This window comes from Triticum aestivum, chromosome 2A, assembly GCF_018294505.1.
Source record: "Triticum aestivum cultivar Chinese Spring chromosome 2A, IWGSC CS RefSeq v2.1, whole genome shotgun sequence".
Classification (NCBI taxonomy): domain Eukaryota; kingdom Viridiplantae; phylum Streptophyta; class Magnoliopsida; order Poales; family Poaceae; genus Triticum; species Triticum aestivum.
The window spans coordinates 737124155-737141911 of NC_057797.1; the positions used below are offsets into that span (position 1 = coordinate 737124155).

Below are 17757 nucleotides of genomic sequence, written 5' to 3' on the forward strand. Positions count from 1 at the left end.
CTGAACTAACCTTCATATTTTTCATAATTTTGGATATTTTGGTGATGCCTGAAATATATTTTGTTACAGTGCCCAAATTTAAACCTTACTCTCGAGTAGGGACCCATATCTCAACAGAAACTATATGTGCAAATCTCTGACTTCTCTTTACACTACGAGAAAAAGGGCTATAGCCAATATGGACATTAATGACGCACTATGTATGTGGTGCGCCATTGCTATATAGCAGTGGCGCACCAGATATAGGTACGCCATTAGTGTCCTCATTACTAATGACGCACCAGACACACGGTGCGCCATTACTAGCATATTGTATTTTTATTTTTCCAAAACTATTAATAGCGCACCAGCGCACAGTACGCCATTAATAGTTTTAACTAGTAATGGCGCACGACACACAAGGTGCGCCATTACTAACATTTTTTTTTCCAAAACTAGTAATGACGCACCAGAGTATAGTGCGTCATTACTAGTTCAAACTAGTAATGGCGCACCACAACCAAGGTGTGCCACTACTAACAATTATATATATTTTTGTTTTGCGAAACTAGTAATGATATTTCTTCTGTTCTAGTCCTCATGAATATTTATTTATGTGTTTATTCTGGTATTGAATTTCTAACTCACAAAAAATATTGAATTTATTAATATTTTTTGAACTCATGAATATTTTTAAATTTTATGGGCACTTTTTGAATTCATGATTTTTTTAAATTTGATGATATTTTTTCATATTCATAAATTTCTTACCAATTCACAAATGAATGCAACTAAAAATCCAAAAAGAATTGATGATATTTTCAAATAATAAATTTGATGATATTTTCAAATAACAATTTTGGTGATATTTTTTCATATTCATAAATATTTTCAAATAACAAATTTGATGATATTTTTTCACATTCATAAATATTTTCAAATTTGATCATCATTTTCTAAAAAAAATATTAGATGCAACTAAAAATCCAAAAAAAAGGTTAGTAATGACGCACCAGGGGAAGGTGCGCCATTGCTATCAAAGTACTTATGGCGCACCCCTAGGAGATGCGCCATTGCTAACCTTCCCCCCTCGTTAACCCACCCTCGCCAGATCCCCCTCGCCCGCTCTCGCTCTCCACCACCGCCGAGCAAACCCCCCGCGCCCGCTCTCCACCGCCGCTGATGACCCCCCGCACCCGACGACCCCCGCGCCCGCTCCACCGCCGGAGCACTAGGAGGAGGAGTCCTTCTTCTTCCTCCAGCCGTCGCCATCTCGCGGTCGCCACCGTCTCTCCGGTCCACCCCGGCCTTCACCGAGCCTGCCACGATCTCCGTGGTGAGTCCCTCAGCCGTTCCTCCCTTCGATCCGCCTCCATAGGCCGTCGTAAGCCGCCGCTGTCGACCTTGCGCTCACCCCACAGCTGGCCCGTGTGCCCCTGGGCTCCTCTGCCACGCCTCGACGCACGCCCTCCCCGCTGCTCCTGCCCTTGGGCACGCATCCTCCTGCGCGCCCCTGGCCATCCCTCGCCCGTGCTCGTCCGCCCGTTGCCGCTCGCGCGAGCGCGTGCTGACTGTTGCCGCGCCGCCCCCGCTGCTGTTGTTGCTCTGCTGACTGCACTACTGCTGCTGTTGATGTTCGCTGCTTGGCCGCTGCTTGTTGCTGCCTTGGCGTTGCTCTTTCCCACTGCTGATGCTGCTCTCTGCTGCCGCCACACTACTGCTCTGCCTGCTGCTTGCTAGTTGCCCTTCCAACCCGATTCCATTCCATTTGGTTACGCCGCTGTGCTGCTGATGCTCGATTGATTGAAGTCCCCTGTCTGCATCCTCCCTTGTTAACGATCTGGAGGGTTGGTGCCATTTCCATGGGTAATAATCACTTTTTGAGCGAGTTAGTAATTGTCGGCTGGCCCTGTCATGTTCTTCCACCCCCGGGAACACAACACTCATCTTTTTTATCAGTTTCTTTTTGTTTGCACCGTTCAGGTCCACTCCTTTGTTTAATCTAATCATCGTTGCCCACCAATGCATGATATGGGCATCTCACCACCACCATAAGAGAACACTAGGATTATCGCATTCGGTTTTAGCAATTTTAGCTAATGCGGGAGAATAATATTATGTGTCGAACCGAGAGTGAGCGTCGTACTGTCATGGGAAGGATTTATTAGGAGTGGCTATTAAGTTGGTGCTTGACACTTGTGGGTGCAATTGCAAAGCTTTCCCTTGTCCATCAATATTATGTGGTGCCTTTTCTTTTCTGAATTTAAAGAGTGCCAACTTCGGCACTAATCAGTGCCAACTTCAACCTCTTAGCCAGGCAACAAGTGGATTCCACCACCTCCTCATAGGATTAAGCAAAGCCAATTAAGAAAAAAGACATCACCATCATAGATCACACATCCCTCAAGGAAGAACCACTTTCAGCTATCCATGAAGAACCACTTTCCTGCTTGTCTGCAAAGTGGTTGTTGGAGTCCAGAACACTTAGATAGTTAGTCAAATGAATTGCTTGCTTGCTACTTTTTTTAGCTACTGTTTTTATTAAAAAAATTGGAGTTTATATCATATATATTGCTGGCATGTATTTCATATGTTCTGTAGCATTAAGGCTACATAGCATGCCATTTTTGTGCCTTGTATTAATTGCTTTCCCTACATGTTTACAGGTTTAAGTGAAAAAAGAGGAAGAAAGGAGAATCAGGGTAGGGTTTCATGGCTAGAAGATATATTGCTGGATTTTGTCTTCGACCATCGTGTCGTGATGATATTGGGGGGTTTTGTCTCCGACCATCGTGTCATGATGATATTGCGGGGTGTTGTGGGGTTGCAGCGGGGCGGGGGTGGGATAATGATTTTGTAGGTACCCCGAGAGGCCCTTGAGTTTGCCGGAATGTCGATTAACTTCCGTTCTGGCAAATTCGGGTACTCCATATGTCCTATTTTCAACAAAGGTCATGCTAAAATTTTCCGTGAATTTTAGCATGACTTTGCTAAAAATAGGACATATGGGGTACTTGCGACTAATGCATGGGCCTGGGTATCTTAGTACTTAATTAAGTAGGATCAACTGCCTCTTGTGTTATATATATAGAAGTGTGATATCAACTCATAGTTATTATTAATGTCAAGAGATGATGTAGTTTTGAATTATGAACGTAGGAAATGTCGTCATCGGACGACGAAAGTCTCCCGGGGGAGTGCGACTGGTGCCACGACGATCGAGGTTTGTGCGACAGGCCTCACTTGGATGATGATCGACGCTTCAGCATTAAGCTCGAGGAGACCTTCGAAATTGAAATGGTACACAATGACGACAAGTGTTTTTTTTCATAATTAAGCATGACTTCAACTATTTCAACGTGTAATTTTCATCTTTCATAATTCGAGTATAGCTTATCCTATGCCATGCAAGACACTATGCCTTGGAAGGATGGATTTTGAAGACCATGAAAGTTATTACGAAACAAAAAAAATTCACCTAAGGACTCATTATGATGTGGATTTTGAAGTAAATCTGTATGATTCTGGGAGCGTAACCCATTTTGGTTGCAAAAATTGGGAAGCATTTTGCAAGATGTATGGTTTTGACGAGGGTATGCTTATCACCATGGATCTTGGTGATCCTGACATCGACCAAGACAATATGGACATTTGGGTCCTTGTTGATACGCCTCCAGTTCTACCGCTATGTGAGTTTCTCAAACATAGTTAATTATTAACTAATTTATATTGTTCAGTTCAAAATAGTTGACAACTTATTTCCATTGACAACTTATTTTGATTCTTCAAAGAATGTGCGGGAGATGGTAGACAAAACCCACTACACCGATGGCTCCAAATTAACTTACAAGGTGAAAAATCATCTGGTCAGATTTTGTACTGACATTGAGAATTACAATATCTACAATCAAACTCCTCAACATTATGATCAATACGTGCCACTAGTGCATGTGTTGAACTACGGTAACTACCATGGAGATACCCTGATAAGATTTTTTTACTATTACGACATCCGTGCATCTTTTGCATACTTCTAAAACTAGTACATCATTGCTAACTATGAAGTTATTACTATGTTTTTCAACAGATAATCCCAAAGAATTGTGTGCCTCATTTGATGTATCAGAAAGTTAGCCTTAATGTTTTGAACATACAACCAGGTCATCCTACGAATCTCAACTGTCCATACCAGATTTCTAAAAGAAGTGGAGACATGCAAATCAAAGGATGGAAAAAATGTATGGACAGTCGTAAGGAGGTTCTTGGAAGCAAAAAGAAGCGAAGCGCAAGAATTGGAGATAGGATGATCTCCATTCTCCATAATGGAGACTCAGGGTCTATTTTGTTTTATGCTATTTTACCTTAAAGAGGGTATTTAGGTCCTACCTAATACTGATGATCATGTGCTAAGAACAATTAAGTAGGGTTGGTTCGATGACTATGAGGATGATGATCATATGACTTGTTATGAATAACGAGTAGAAGTTGTATGATGATGATTAGTAGGACTTGTTATTATGATGATATCCATGATGCGAGCATGAAGAGTTATTATATATCTGTGGGTGAAATGAACATGGATTGGATTGAAGTGAAGGCAACATGCATGTGGTGCATGTCAAAAGTAGTACAATCTAAACTTGATCAAGTTAGGATTAGTATTACTTTCGACATGCACCACATGTTGCCTCAGTTCAATCTAAGTCATGTTTACGCATAGCAGTAGCAGTAGCACGGAGATAAGAGAGGACACATCTCTCAATTATCTCCGAATGCAGTATTACTTTCGACAAACTCGCTACTCGCGGTCTCGAGACTTGTAATGTTCTAACTTTGTTCGGTCTTTTGAATTTGGAGACTAATATGATGAATTGTATTCGGAGACTAAGGCCCTCTTTGATTCGCAGGATTTTCAAATCGTAGGAATAGGAAAAGTATAGGGTTGGAGTGGCATGCACACATGAATCCTACAGGATTAGCATGGAGTGTTTGATGGCACAGGAAAAGCAAAGGAATTGTAAAAAGAGGTTGGAGTGGATGTTAGATTTCCTATGAAATGTAGTACAAAAGATTTCATAGGAAAAATTCCTATGGGATCCAATCCTATGAATCAAAGAACCAACATAGGAAAAATTCTTAAGGATTTCAATCCTCCAGAAATCCTATAGAATTCCTTTGAATCAAAGGAGCCCTAATCTTCTATTATATTTGATGAATCTGCTGTTTATATGGTGTGCTGTCTATATTCTGTGCAGTAATATATGTTGTAACCTGTGCAAATATCAGAAAATAAAAAAATTCTAATATTCATACTAGTGGCGCACCAAACATCATATTAGTGGCGCACTGCTATAAAAAAATACTAGTGGCGCATTATCTGTTAGTGCGCCATTAGTAACCCAGAGCACAAGGTAAATATGGCCCCCTGGGAGGCATACTTATGGCGCACCGTGTGACTTACTAATGGCGCACTGCCTCGTGCGTCACTATAGTATGGTATACTAATGACGCGTCATTAATATATGTTACTAGTGGCGTGCCAAAACAGATGCGCCACTAATAAGCTTTTTCCTAATAGTGTTATCTCTTTGCCCATCTCGGCTAAACTGTTCAGTTGTCCTCTGCGCAAAGTTGTTGGCATCCTATGCAAGCAAGTAGGCGTTTCGGTTCAATGTAACACGAATTTAGGGACCGATCGATATAATTGTGGCCTGTGGGCACCTCGTGCCAAACGCCAAAAATATGCACCTTGCCGTGTGCGTCGCTTTTGGCAAGTCATCATGGAAGCCGCGTATGTTCACTGAGGCGAAGAACACCACAACTCTCCAACCGATCCAATCTCTAGGGAGAAAACACGGTACCTAAAAAATTCTACAGGGTGCGTGGTAGAGCCCGAGTCGGCATCGTACGGCACTGCTAAGGTTCAAGGGAGGAAAAAGGGTAGACGTGGCAGCTTATGGCATCGTGTAGTGTGTTTACAGTGTTACGTCCATGACGGTCGCATCGTAGCAGAAAATTACCTCTCCTGTCCCCGCAGATGATTGGATAGGGGCCTCTTGTATGTACTCAACATATGGCTAAGGCGAAGTTCCGGATTCCCTTGCCCCCGAAGCAACTGGACGTGTATAAATGTGCACAGATGCAGGGCACGGTCCGTGCGAGTTCCCCTCTGGTTCTTCCTTGTGAATTGACTGCGAGAGAGAGAGAGAGAGAGAGAGAGAGAGAGAGAGAGAGAGAGAGAGAGAGAGATCCGGGAGGAAAATTCCTTGGTCCTTGGTCGGTTGCACCCGTAGTTCTGCTATAAATACATAGTACCGCCCGCCTAATCAATCGCTCTCACGCCCTCCGTCGTCCTCTTCTTCCTCCAGACGAAGCAATCATGGTGAGGCTGGGGCCTCTGGCCGCGCAGCACGCGGGAGCGTTCGCCCGCGACCTGGGGCTGGGAAGCCCCGCGGCGCTCGTGGCCTTCGCGGTCGTCGCGACGGTGGCGGTGGCGGCCGTGGCGGCCTTCGGCTGCGCCAAGGGGGCCAAGAAGCCGCGCCGGCAAGACAAGAACAACGTCTACTACTACGGCCAGGGGTATCCGCCGCCGCCACCCGCGGGCGCGTACGGTTACCCGGCGCAGCAGCCGGCCCCGGGCTACGCGTACCCACCGCCGCCCGCCGACGCTGGGAGGAAGCAGGGGCGCATGGGCGGTGGCGCGGGGCTCGCCCTCGGTGCTGGCGCTGGCCTGGCCACCGGCGTCATCGTCGGCTCGGCGCTCAGCTCCGGGTGCGGAGGAGGCGGCGGGTGCGGTGGTGGCTGCGGTGGCGGATGCGGTGGTGGCTGCGGCGGTTGACCTGGTCGTACGTGTTTCATGGCTTGCGTTGGTGTGCGTACGTAGTGGTTAGACAGTTGGGGCTTTGATAATTGTAGATATACTACTTACTACACTATACAGTATCGCGTGTGACGATCGGCATATCTCTACGCCCGCTTGTTCGATTACTACGTGATGAGTATATTGTGAAAGCAGCATATGATTTGGGGCGTGCATGGATGCCGTTCTTTTCCATGTAACAACTGATGATCGACACATACATGGATATGAAAATGCTGGTTTGGTTGCAGGAGAAGATATCTTTGAGTTGGAAATACTTCACCCACTCGTGCATTCTTTTTAAATCTGTAAAATCATAGGGCCACACAAGAAAAGTATGCCTATTTGATCTGTCTTTGCTTTGCAACTAAGAAAGCTTGTTCGTGGCACGAGTAGGAACCCAGCGCTATGTATAGCCCGGGCTCCATTTCGGCTCTACGAGACAGCGACGTCCTATACATTGGAAAAACAAAAGGTGACGTTCTGGGATAGGCAATGGACCAACGGGGAGATTAAAGGTGAGGGCAAATGAGACCTTGTGCAGTGAAAAAAACAAAAGAACAATAGCGATTACATGACCATACAGTTCTGGACCTTTTTTTTTGAGCCGGGGGTTCTGGACTTCTAGGAAGTTGACGATGGCACAAGAAACATTATGGATATATGACCATCTGAGCCCAGTGTGGACAAATTGTGTATGTATGTCTTGTTGAAGAATTTTTAGAAGTTTTACCAACATAACCAGTTAGATATTTCAATATAAGGAAATGCATGCATCCAACTATAGCTAGACGGCTTCTTTTTTACCAAAGAACCCACGTCTATTATAAAAAGCTCACTGGCAAAATAAAACATTCCCAAGGATAATAAAAATTACATCGAGGTCCATAAACAACGAACGACCTCTACAGCCGGAGTCGGTCTGGCCTTGTCGATGGCTACCGGGAAGACTTCATGCACGTGCCCCCAAGGACCGCGTCCTGGAGCCGTAATCATCATCGTTGAATCATTGAATAGAGCCAAAGCATTCTCCAACAGATCGAAACTCTAATATCACTACCCCAAGGAGACGTTGGGAATCTACGACATAACTCCTTTGACTCCGTCTTGGCAGACAAAGTTGAAGAGGATTGCAGCTCAGAAGACCACCTCGGAGAAGAAGCGGCACCATCTGCCGGAATGTCGCCCCTGCAAGGATAAAAAATATATATAACCTAAACTACTAGTTGGAACCAAAGGCATCGGGATTCTCCTGCCCCATCATCTGCTGTCGGAGCGACATGCAGATGGGAGGCAAATCTACTAGCTCATTGGTGGAGCCTCGAGGGGACGAGTTCGCCCTAGTCGGGGAAGGGAAAGAAGTTGATGCGATATATTCTCAATATATATTCATGTCAAAGATAACCAAACTAAACCCTTTTCCTTTTCATAATTCAAACATAGGTGCTTTGAGGTAATAGAACCAAATTTTCAATTACAGAAAGATCCCAGAAGAAGACATGTCAATGTTAGACTCCTATGTGTTCTTGTATATTTCCATCAAGTGTAAGAAAATGAATCTATTACTTGTTTTGTGGCCTTTTCGGAGCACAACAAAGGTTTCCTTCCACAATACTACAAAGTATTCTTAGTTTATAATAGTAAAAGAGACCTACTAGAGGGTCCCACCAAGGCCTATGTGGTAGGTCAACAAAAGTCCAAGATAGTCAACAAGATCCAAGTGAGTCAACTGAATCCCTAAGACGGCCAACACAAGTAAGAAAAGTGAAAGATGAGAAGAACGGGTCAAAGGAGCTACTAGCAAAGAAGGCCAAGCCCATAGTAAAAGCATCCATATTGTGGATGGAGGTTTTTCTCCTGTTTTTCATCAAAGAAATGTCTTAAAATGTAGTATCATTAAAACTCTCCTATGTCTAGATGAAAAGGTTGCGGGGGATGATCTTTGACGATTCGTCGGAGGAGGAGGAAAAAGAAGATTATGAAGTCGAGTTGGTTTAGTTGTTTCTTCGAGATAGGATAATGGGTCATGATGGTCTGGTGTGGGATTATATTGCCAATGCAGTATACCCCCTTACTATTTTGACGTCAATTTCAGATGCATCGGTCTCTCTGCAACACCGTTGCAAAAGCTGTGGAGAAATATGATCCTGGTTTCAACCGAGGAGGAATGCAATGAGAACATCAAGTGCAAGTCTGTTGTTGAAAATTATAGTAGTTGTGCCAGTCCTTACTTATGATTGTGCCGATGATGTTGTCATTTTATCGATGATTATTTTCACATCGAGATTACGGGCTGTGGATATTTTAGAGTGCTTACTTGATCACACGAGAAAATATGTACTCTAAAATATCCACAGTCCGTAATCTGATTTTTTTCTGCGTAATCACCGCCGGACGGACACTAACAGTAGGTAATTTAGGGCATCTCGGACGCCGACTCTTTGAATGGACACAATATTTGCTCGGACAGGTCTGAATTCGTCTGCGGACAAGGATAAGGGAGCCGACGATCACCTGTCCCCTCAACATTCGCCCTGTTATTTCGCCGCTGCTATACTTGAGAGTTCTACTGGTTCCAAGAGACATTTCCCTGATGGCCAGACCTCACATTTCCAACATGAACAACACTAACACTGAGTATATAGAGTATAGGGATGTTGACGATGTAAGTGTCTGTTGTAAGAGAGTTTGCGTTGAGAGAGTAGAGGCTGCGGTTTCCCTGATGATGTAAGTGTCTCTTGTAAGAGACATTTCCTGATGGCCATGAACTTTAAACCATTCTCTGGTTTTCCTCCATTCGTCCTCAAGCGCAGCTGAATGATGTAGATTTCTTATTGTCTGGCTAGCGTTTGGCTTTTGAAGCTCAGCCTTTGGTGATCTGTAGCAAAGGATTATCTGGCTGTGCCAGCTCCTCGTTGGCTCAGGTGTCAGAAAACATGCATGCTTTGGTTATCTTTTCGATGCTTTGCTGTAAAATCTGGAGGTAGAGTACGTATGGAAAAAAACTGGATGTTCTGTAGTTTCTTGGGAGTAGTCAGCGTCTTGATGTCAGGACTTCCAGGTCTGACCCTTCTATTGGTTCCTCGTGTTAGTACCGCTACTAGTAGGGCATGTCATTTCGGATGATTTTATCAAAGGAGAGTAGTTTTAGCTTTCAATTAAACTAAAACTATGAAGTTCCCCCATCAAACTATGTAGCTGAAGACTCTGTAATCCAGATTTCACATTTAACACTGATCAAATTAGCTAATGAACAGCCAGAAGACCATAAGATGTATGAACAAAGCATCTTAAAATTCAGGATGGGTGAAGCACGAACAAACAGGCATATATTGCAATGTAACTTGAGTTGAAAGTGTACAATCAACACGAATTAATCATCAAATTAGCCCAATTGTTTTGCTAGTTGTCAATCAAATTAATGTTGGAAATATGCCCTAGAGGCAATAATAAATTGATTATTATTATATTTCCTTGTTCATGATAATCATTTATTATCCATGCTAGAATTGTATTGATAGGAAACTCAGATACATGTGTGGATACATAGACAACACTATGTCCCTAGTAAGCCTCTAGTTGACTAGCTCGTTGATCAATAGATGGTTACGGTTTCCTGACCATGGACATTGGATGTCGTTGATAACGGGATCACATCATTAGGAGAATGATGTGATGGACAAGACCCAATCCTAAGCATAGCACTAGATCGTGTAGTTCGTATGCTAAAGCTTTTCTAATGTCAAGTATCATTTCCTTAGACCATGAGATTGTGCAACTCCCGGATACCGTAGGAGTGCTTTGGGTGTGCCAAACGTCACAACGTAACTGGGTGACTATAAAGGTGCACTACGGGTATCTTCGAAAGTGTCTGTTGGGTTGGCACGAATCGAGACTGGGATTTGTCACTCTGTGTGACGGAGAGGTATCTCTAGGCCCACTCGGTAGGACATCATCATAATGTGCACAATGTGATCAAGGAGTTGATCACGGGATGATGTGTTACGGAACGAGTAAAGACAGTTGCCGGTAACGAGATTGAACAAGGTATCGGGATACCGACGATCGAATCTCGGGCAAGTATTGTACCGATAGACAAAGGGAATTGTATACGGGATTGATTAAGTCCTTGACATCGTGGTTCATCCGATGAGATCATCGTGGAACATGTGGGAGCCAACATGGGTATCCAGATCCCGCTGTTGGTTATTGATCGGAGAGTCATCTCGGTCATGTCTGCATGGTTCCCGAACCCGTAGGGTCTACACACTTAAGGTTCGGTGACGCTAGGGTTACAGAGATATTAGTATGCGGTAACCCGAAAGTTGTTCGGAGTCCCGGATGAGATCCCGGACGTCACGAGGAGTTCCGGAATGGTCCGGAGGTAAAGAATTATATATAGGAAGTGCTATTTCGGCTATCGGGACAAGTTTCGGGGTCACCGGTATTGTACCAGGACCACCGGAAGGGTCCCGGGGGTCCATTGGGTGGGGCCACCTGCCCCGGGGGGCCACATGGGCTGTAGGGATGTGCCTTCGCCTATATGGGCCAAGGGCACCAGCCCCTAGAGGCCCATGCGCCAAAGGGACAAGAGGAGGGGAGAGTCCTAAGGGGGAAGGCACCTCCGAGGTGCCTTGGGGAGGATGGACTCCTCCCCCCTTGGCCGCACCCTTCCTTGGAGGAAGGGGCAAGGCTGCGCCCTCCCCCTCTACCTTGGCCCTATATATAGTGGGGGAAAAGGGAGGGCAATCCTACCGAAGCCCTGGCGCCTCCCTCTCCCTCCCATGACACATCTCCCTCCTCCCGCAGCGCTTGGCGAAGCCCTGTTGGAATCCCGCTACTTCCACCATGCCGTCGTGCTGCTGGATCTCCATCAACCTCTCCTTCCCCTTTGCTGGATCGAGAAGGAGGAGACGTCGCTGCTCCGTACGTGTGTTGAACGCGGAGGTGCCGTCCGTTCGGCGCTAGGATCATCAGTGATTTGGATCACGACGAGTACGACTCCATCAACCCCGTTCTCTTGAACGCTTCCGCGCGCGATCTACAAGGGTATGTAGATCCACTCCTCCCTCATTGCTAGATGACTCCATAGATTGATCTTGGTGACACGTAGGAAAATTTTGAATTATTGCTGCGTTCCCCAACAGTGGCATCATGAGCTAGGTCTATGCGTAGTTTCTATGCACGAGTAGAACACAAAGTAGTTGTGGGCGTTGATTTTGTTCAATATGCTTACCGCTACTAGTCCAATCTTGATTCGGTGGCATTGTGGGATGAAGCGGCCCGGACCGACCTTACACGTACTCTTACGTGAGACTGGTTCCACCGACTGACATGCACTAGTTGCATAAGGTGGCTAGCGGGTGTCTGTCTCTGCCATTTTAGTCGGATCGGATTTGATGAAAAGGGTCCTTATGAAGGGTAAATAGCAATTGGCATATCACGTTGTGGTTTTTGCGTAGGTAAGAAACGTTCTTGCTAGAAACCCTTAGCAGCCACATAAAACATGCAAACAACAATTAGAGGACGTCTAACTTGTTTTTGCAGGGTATGCTATGTGATGTGATATGGCCAAAAGGATGTGATGAATGATATATGTGATGTATGAGATTGATCATGTTCTTGTAATAGGAATCACGACTTGCATGTCGACGAGTATCACAACCGGCAGGAGCCATAGGAGTTGTCTTAATTTATTTATGACCTGCGTGTCAACATAAACGTCATGTAATTACTTTACTTTATTGCTAACCGTTAGCTATAGTAGTAGAAGTAATAGATGACGTGACAACTTCATGAAGACACGATGATGGAGATCATGATGATGGAGATAATGGTGTCATGCCGGTGACGATGATGATCATGGAGCCCCGAAGATGGAGATCAAAAGGAGCAATATGATATTGGCCATATCATGTCACTATTTGATTGCATGTGATGTTTATCATGTTTATGCATCTTGTTTGCTTAGATCGACAGTAGTAAATAAGATGATCCCTCATAATAATTTCAAGAAAGTGTTCCCCCTAACTGTGCACTGTTGCGACAGTTCGTTCGTTTCTAAGCACCACATGATGATCGGATGTGATAGATTCCAACGTTCACATACAACGGGTGTAAGACAGATTTACACACGTGAAACACTTAGGTTGACTTGACGAGCCTAGCATGTACAGACATGGCCTCAGAACACAGAAGACCGAAAGGTCGAGCATGAGTCGTATAGAAGATACGATCAACATGAAGATGTTCACCGACGTTGACTAGTCCGTCTCACGTGATGATCGGACACGGCCTACTTGACTCGGATCATGTAATCACTTAGATGACTAGAGGGATGTCTATCTGAGTGGGAGTTCATAAGATGAACTTAATTATCCTGAACATAGTCAAAAGGTCTTCACAATTATGTCGTAGCTCGCGCTTCAGTTCTACTGTTTAGTTATGTTCCTAGAGAAAATTTAGTTGAAAGTTGATAGTAGAAATTATGCGGACTAGGTCCGTAAACTGAGGATTGTCCTCATTGCTTCATAGAAGGCTTATGTCCTTCATGCACCGCTCAGTGTGCTGAACCTCGAACGCCGTCTGTGGATGTTGCGAACATCTGACATACACGTTTTGATGACTACATGAGAGTTCAGTGCGTAATGCTAAATGGTTTAGAATTGAGGCACCAAAGACGTTTTCGAAACATCGCAGAACATATGAGATGTTCCAAGGACTGAAATTGGGATTTCAGGCTCGTGCCCACGTCAAGAGGTATAAGACCTCCGACGATTTTCTTAGCCTGCAAACTAAGGGAGAAAAGCTCAATTGTTGAACTTGTGCTCAGATTGTCTAAGTACAACAATCATTTGAATCGAGTGGGAGTTAATCTTCCAGATGAGATAGTGATGTTTCTCCGAAGTCATTACCACCAAGCTGCTAGAGCTTCGTGATGAACTATAATATATCAGGGACATATATGATGATCCTTGAGATATTCGCGATGTTTGACACCACAAAAGTAGAGATCAAGAAGGAGCATCAATTGTTGATGGTTGGTGAAACCACTAGTTTCAAGAAGGGCAAGGGCAAGAAGGGATACTTCATGAAACGGCAAATCAGCTGCTGCTCTAGTGAAGAAACCCAAGGTTGAACCCAAACCCGAGACTGAGTGCTTCTGTAACAAGGGGAACATCCACTAGAGCAGAATTACCCTAGATACTTGGTAGATGAGAAGGCTATCGATAGAAGTATTTTGGATATACATTATGTTAATGTGTACTTTACTAGTACTCCTAGTAGCACCAGGGTATTAGATACCGGTTCGGTTGCTAAGTGTTAGTAACTCGAAATAAAAGCTATGGAATAAACAGAGACTAGCTAAAGGTGAGCTTACGATATGTGTTGGAAGTGTTTCCAATGTTGATATGATCAAGCATTGCACACTCCCTCTACCATCGAGATTGGTGTTTGCGTTGAGCATAGACATGATTGGATTATGTCTATCGCAATACGGTTATTCATTTAAGGAGAATAATGGTTACTCTGTTTATTTGAATAATACCTTCAATGGTCTTGCACCTAAAATGAATGGTTCATTGAATCTCGATCGTAGTGATACACATGTTCATGCCAAAAGATAGTAATGATAGTACCACCTACTTGTGGCACTGCCACGTAAGTCATATCGGTATAAAACGCATGAAGAAGCTCCATGTTGATGGATCTTTGGGCTCACTCGTTTTTGAAAGGTTTGAGACATGCGAACCATGTCTATTGGTGTATATGCATGAAGAAACTCCATGCTGATGGACCGTTTGGACTCACTTGATTTTGAATCACTTGAGACATGCAAATCATACGACATGGGCAAGATGACTGAAAGCCTCGTTTTCAGTAAAATGGAACTAGAAAGCAACTTGTTGGAAGTAATACATTTTGATGTGTGCAGTCCAATGAGTGCTGAGGCGTATAGTGGATATCGTTATGTTCTTACTTCACAGATGATTTGAGTAGATGTTGAGTATATTTACTTGATGAATCACGAGTCTGAATTATTGAAAGGTTCAAGTAATTTCAGTGTGAAGTTGAAAGATCGTCGTGACAAGAGGATAAAAGATCTATGATATGATCATAGAGATGAATATCTGAATTACGAGTTTGGCACAGAATTAAGACATTGTGGAAATTGTTTCACAACTAATACAGCCTGGAACACCATAGTGTGATGGTGTGTCCGAACATCATAACTGCACCCTATTGGATATGATGCATACCATGATGTCTCTTATAGAATTACCACGATAGTTTATGGGTTAGGCATTAGAGACAACCACATTCACTTTAAATAGGGCACCACGTAATTCCGATGAGATGACACCGTATGAACTATGGTTTAGAGAAACCTAAGCTGTCATTTCTTAAAAGTTTGGGGCTACGACGCTTATGTGAAAAAGTTTCAGGCCGTTAAGCTCGAACCCAAAGCGGATAAATACATCTTCATAGGACACCCAAAACAGTTGGGTATACCTCCTGTCTCAGATTCGAGAGCAATAAGGGATTGTTTCTAGAATCGGGTCCTTTCTCGAGGAAAAGTTTCTCTCAAAAGAATTGAGTGGGAGGATGGTGGAGACTTGATGAGGTTATTGAACCGTCACTTCAACTAGTGTATAGCAGGGCACAAAGAGTTGTTCCTGTGGCACCTACACCAATTGAAGTGGAAGCTTATGATATTGATCATGAGACTTCAGATCAAGTCACTACCAAACCTCGTAGGATGACAAGGATGCGTACTACTTCAGAGTGGTACGTAATCATGTCTTGGAAGTCATGTTGCTAGACAACAATGAACCTACGAGCTATGGAGAAGCGATGGTGGGCCCAGATTCCGATAAATGGCTTGAGGCCATAAAATCCGAGAGAGGATCCATGTATGAAAACAAAGTGTAGACTTTGGTAGAACAGCTCGATGGTCGTAAGGCTGTTGGGTGCAGATGGATTTTAAAAGGAAGACGGACAATGATGGTAAGTATCACCATTAAGAAAGCTCGACTTGTCATTAAGAAGTTTCTGACAAGTTCAAGGAGTTGACTACGGTGAGACTTCCTCACTCGTAGCGATGCTAAGAGTCTGTTGGAATTATATTAGCGATTATTGCATTATTTATGAAATCTTGCAGATAGGATGTCAAAACATTGTTTCCTCGACGATTTTCTTGAGGAAAGGTTGTATGTGATACAACCGGAAGGTTTTGTCAATCCTGAAAGATGCTAATAAGTATGCAAAGCTCCAGCAATCCTTCTGAGGACTGGAGTAAGCATCTCGGAGTTGGAATGTATGCTTTGATGATGATCAAAGAATTTGGGTTTATACAAAGTTTATGAGAAACTTGTATTTCCAAAGAAGTGAGTGGGAGCACTATAGAATTTCTGATAAGTATATGTTGACATATTGTTGATCAGAAATGACGTAGAATTTCTGGAAAGCATATAGGGTTATTTGGAAAGTATTTTTCAATGGAAAGCCTGGATTAAGCTACTTGAACGTTGAGCATCAAGATCTATAAGGATAGATCAAAATGCTTAATGGTACTTTCAAATGAGCACATACCTTGACATGATCTTGAAGGTGTTCAAGATGGATTAGTCAAAGAAGGAGTTCTTGCCTGAGTTGTAAGGTATGAAGTTAAGACTTAAAGCTCGACCACGGCAGAATAGAGAGAAAGGACGAAGGTCGTCCCCTATGCTTAAGACATAGGCTCTACAGTATGCTATGCTGTGTACCACACCTGAAGTGTGCCTTGCCATGAGTCAGTCAAGGGGTACAAGAGTGATCCAAGAATGGATCACAGGACAGCGGTCAAAGTTATCCTTAGTAACTAGTGGACTAAGGAATTTTCTTCATTATGGAGGTGGTAAAAGAGTTCGTCGTAAAGGGTTACGCCGATGCAAGCTTTGACACTAATCTAGATTATTCTAAGTAGTAAACTGGATTCGTATAGTAGAACAGTTATTTGGAATATTTCCAAATAGAGCGTGGTAGCTGCATCTAGGAGATGACATAGAGATTTGTAAAGCACACACGGATCTGAAAGGTTCAGACCCGTTGACTATAACCTCTCTCACAAGCATAACATGATCAAACCCATAACTCATCGAGTGTTAATCACATGGTAAATGTGAACTGGATTATTGACTCTAGTAAACTCTTTGGGTGTTAGTCACATGGGGATGTGACCTTGAGTGTTAATCACACATCGATGTGAACTAGATTATTGACTCTAGTGCAAGTGGGAGACTGTTGGAAATATGCCCTAGAGGCAATAATAAATTGATTATTATTATATTTCCTTGTTCATGATAATCGTTTATTATCCATGCTAGAATTGTATTGATAGGAAACTCAGATACATGTGTGGATACATAGACAACACCATGTCCCTAGTAAGCCTCTAGTTGACTAGCTCGTTGATCAATAGATGGTTACGGTTTCCTGACCATGGACATTGGATGTCGTTGATAACGGGATCACATCATTAGGAGAATGATGTGATGGACAAGACCCAATCCTAAGCATAGCACTAGATCATGTAGTTCGTATGCTAAAGCTTTTCTAATATCAAGTATCATTTCCTTAGACCATGAGATTGTGCAACTCCCGGATACCGTAGGAGTGCTTTGGGTGTGCCAAACGTCACAACATAACTGGGTGACTATAAAGGTGCACTACGGGTATCTCCGAAAGTGTCTGTTGGGTTGGCACGAATCGAGACTGGGATTTGTCACTCTGTGTGACGGAAAGGTATCTCTAGGCCCACTCGGTAGGACATCATCATAATGTGCACAATGTGATCAAGGAGTTTATCACGGGATGATGTGTTACGGAACGAGTAAAGAGAGTTGCCGGTAACGAGATTGAACAAGGTATCGGGATAC

The 17757-nt window shown here is 43.7% G+C and overlaps 1 protein-coding gene across 1 annotated transcript; it reads left to right on the forward strand.

Moving 5' to 3' along the window:
* The first annotated feature begins 6200 nt into the window (after nucleotides 1–6200).
* LOC123186313 (putative glycine-rich cell wall structural protein 1) lies at nucleotides 6201–7088 on the forward strand. Its single transcript, XM_044598095.1, has one exon. It carries the CDS (start codon nucleotides 6359–6361, stop codon nucleotides 6815–6817), a length of 459 nt encoding a protein of 152 aa, XP_044454030.1. The 5' UTR covers nucleotides 6201–6358; the 3' UTR covers nucleotides 6818–7088.
* The last annotated feature ends 10669 nt before the right edge of the window (nucleotides 7089–17757 follow it).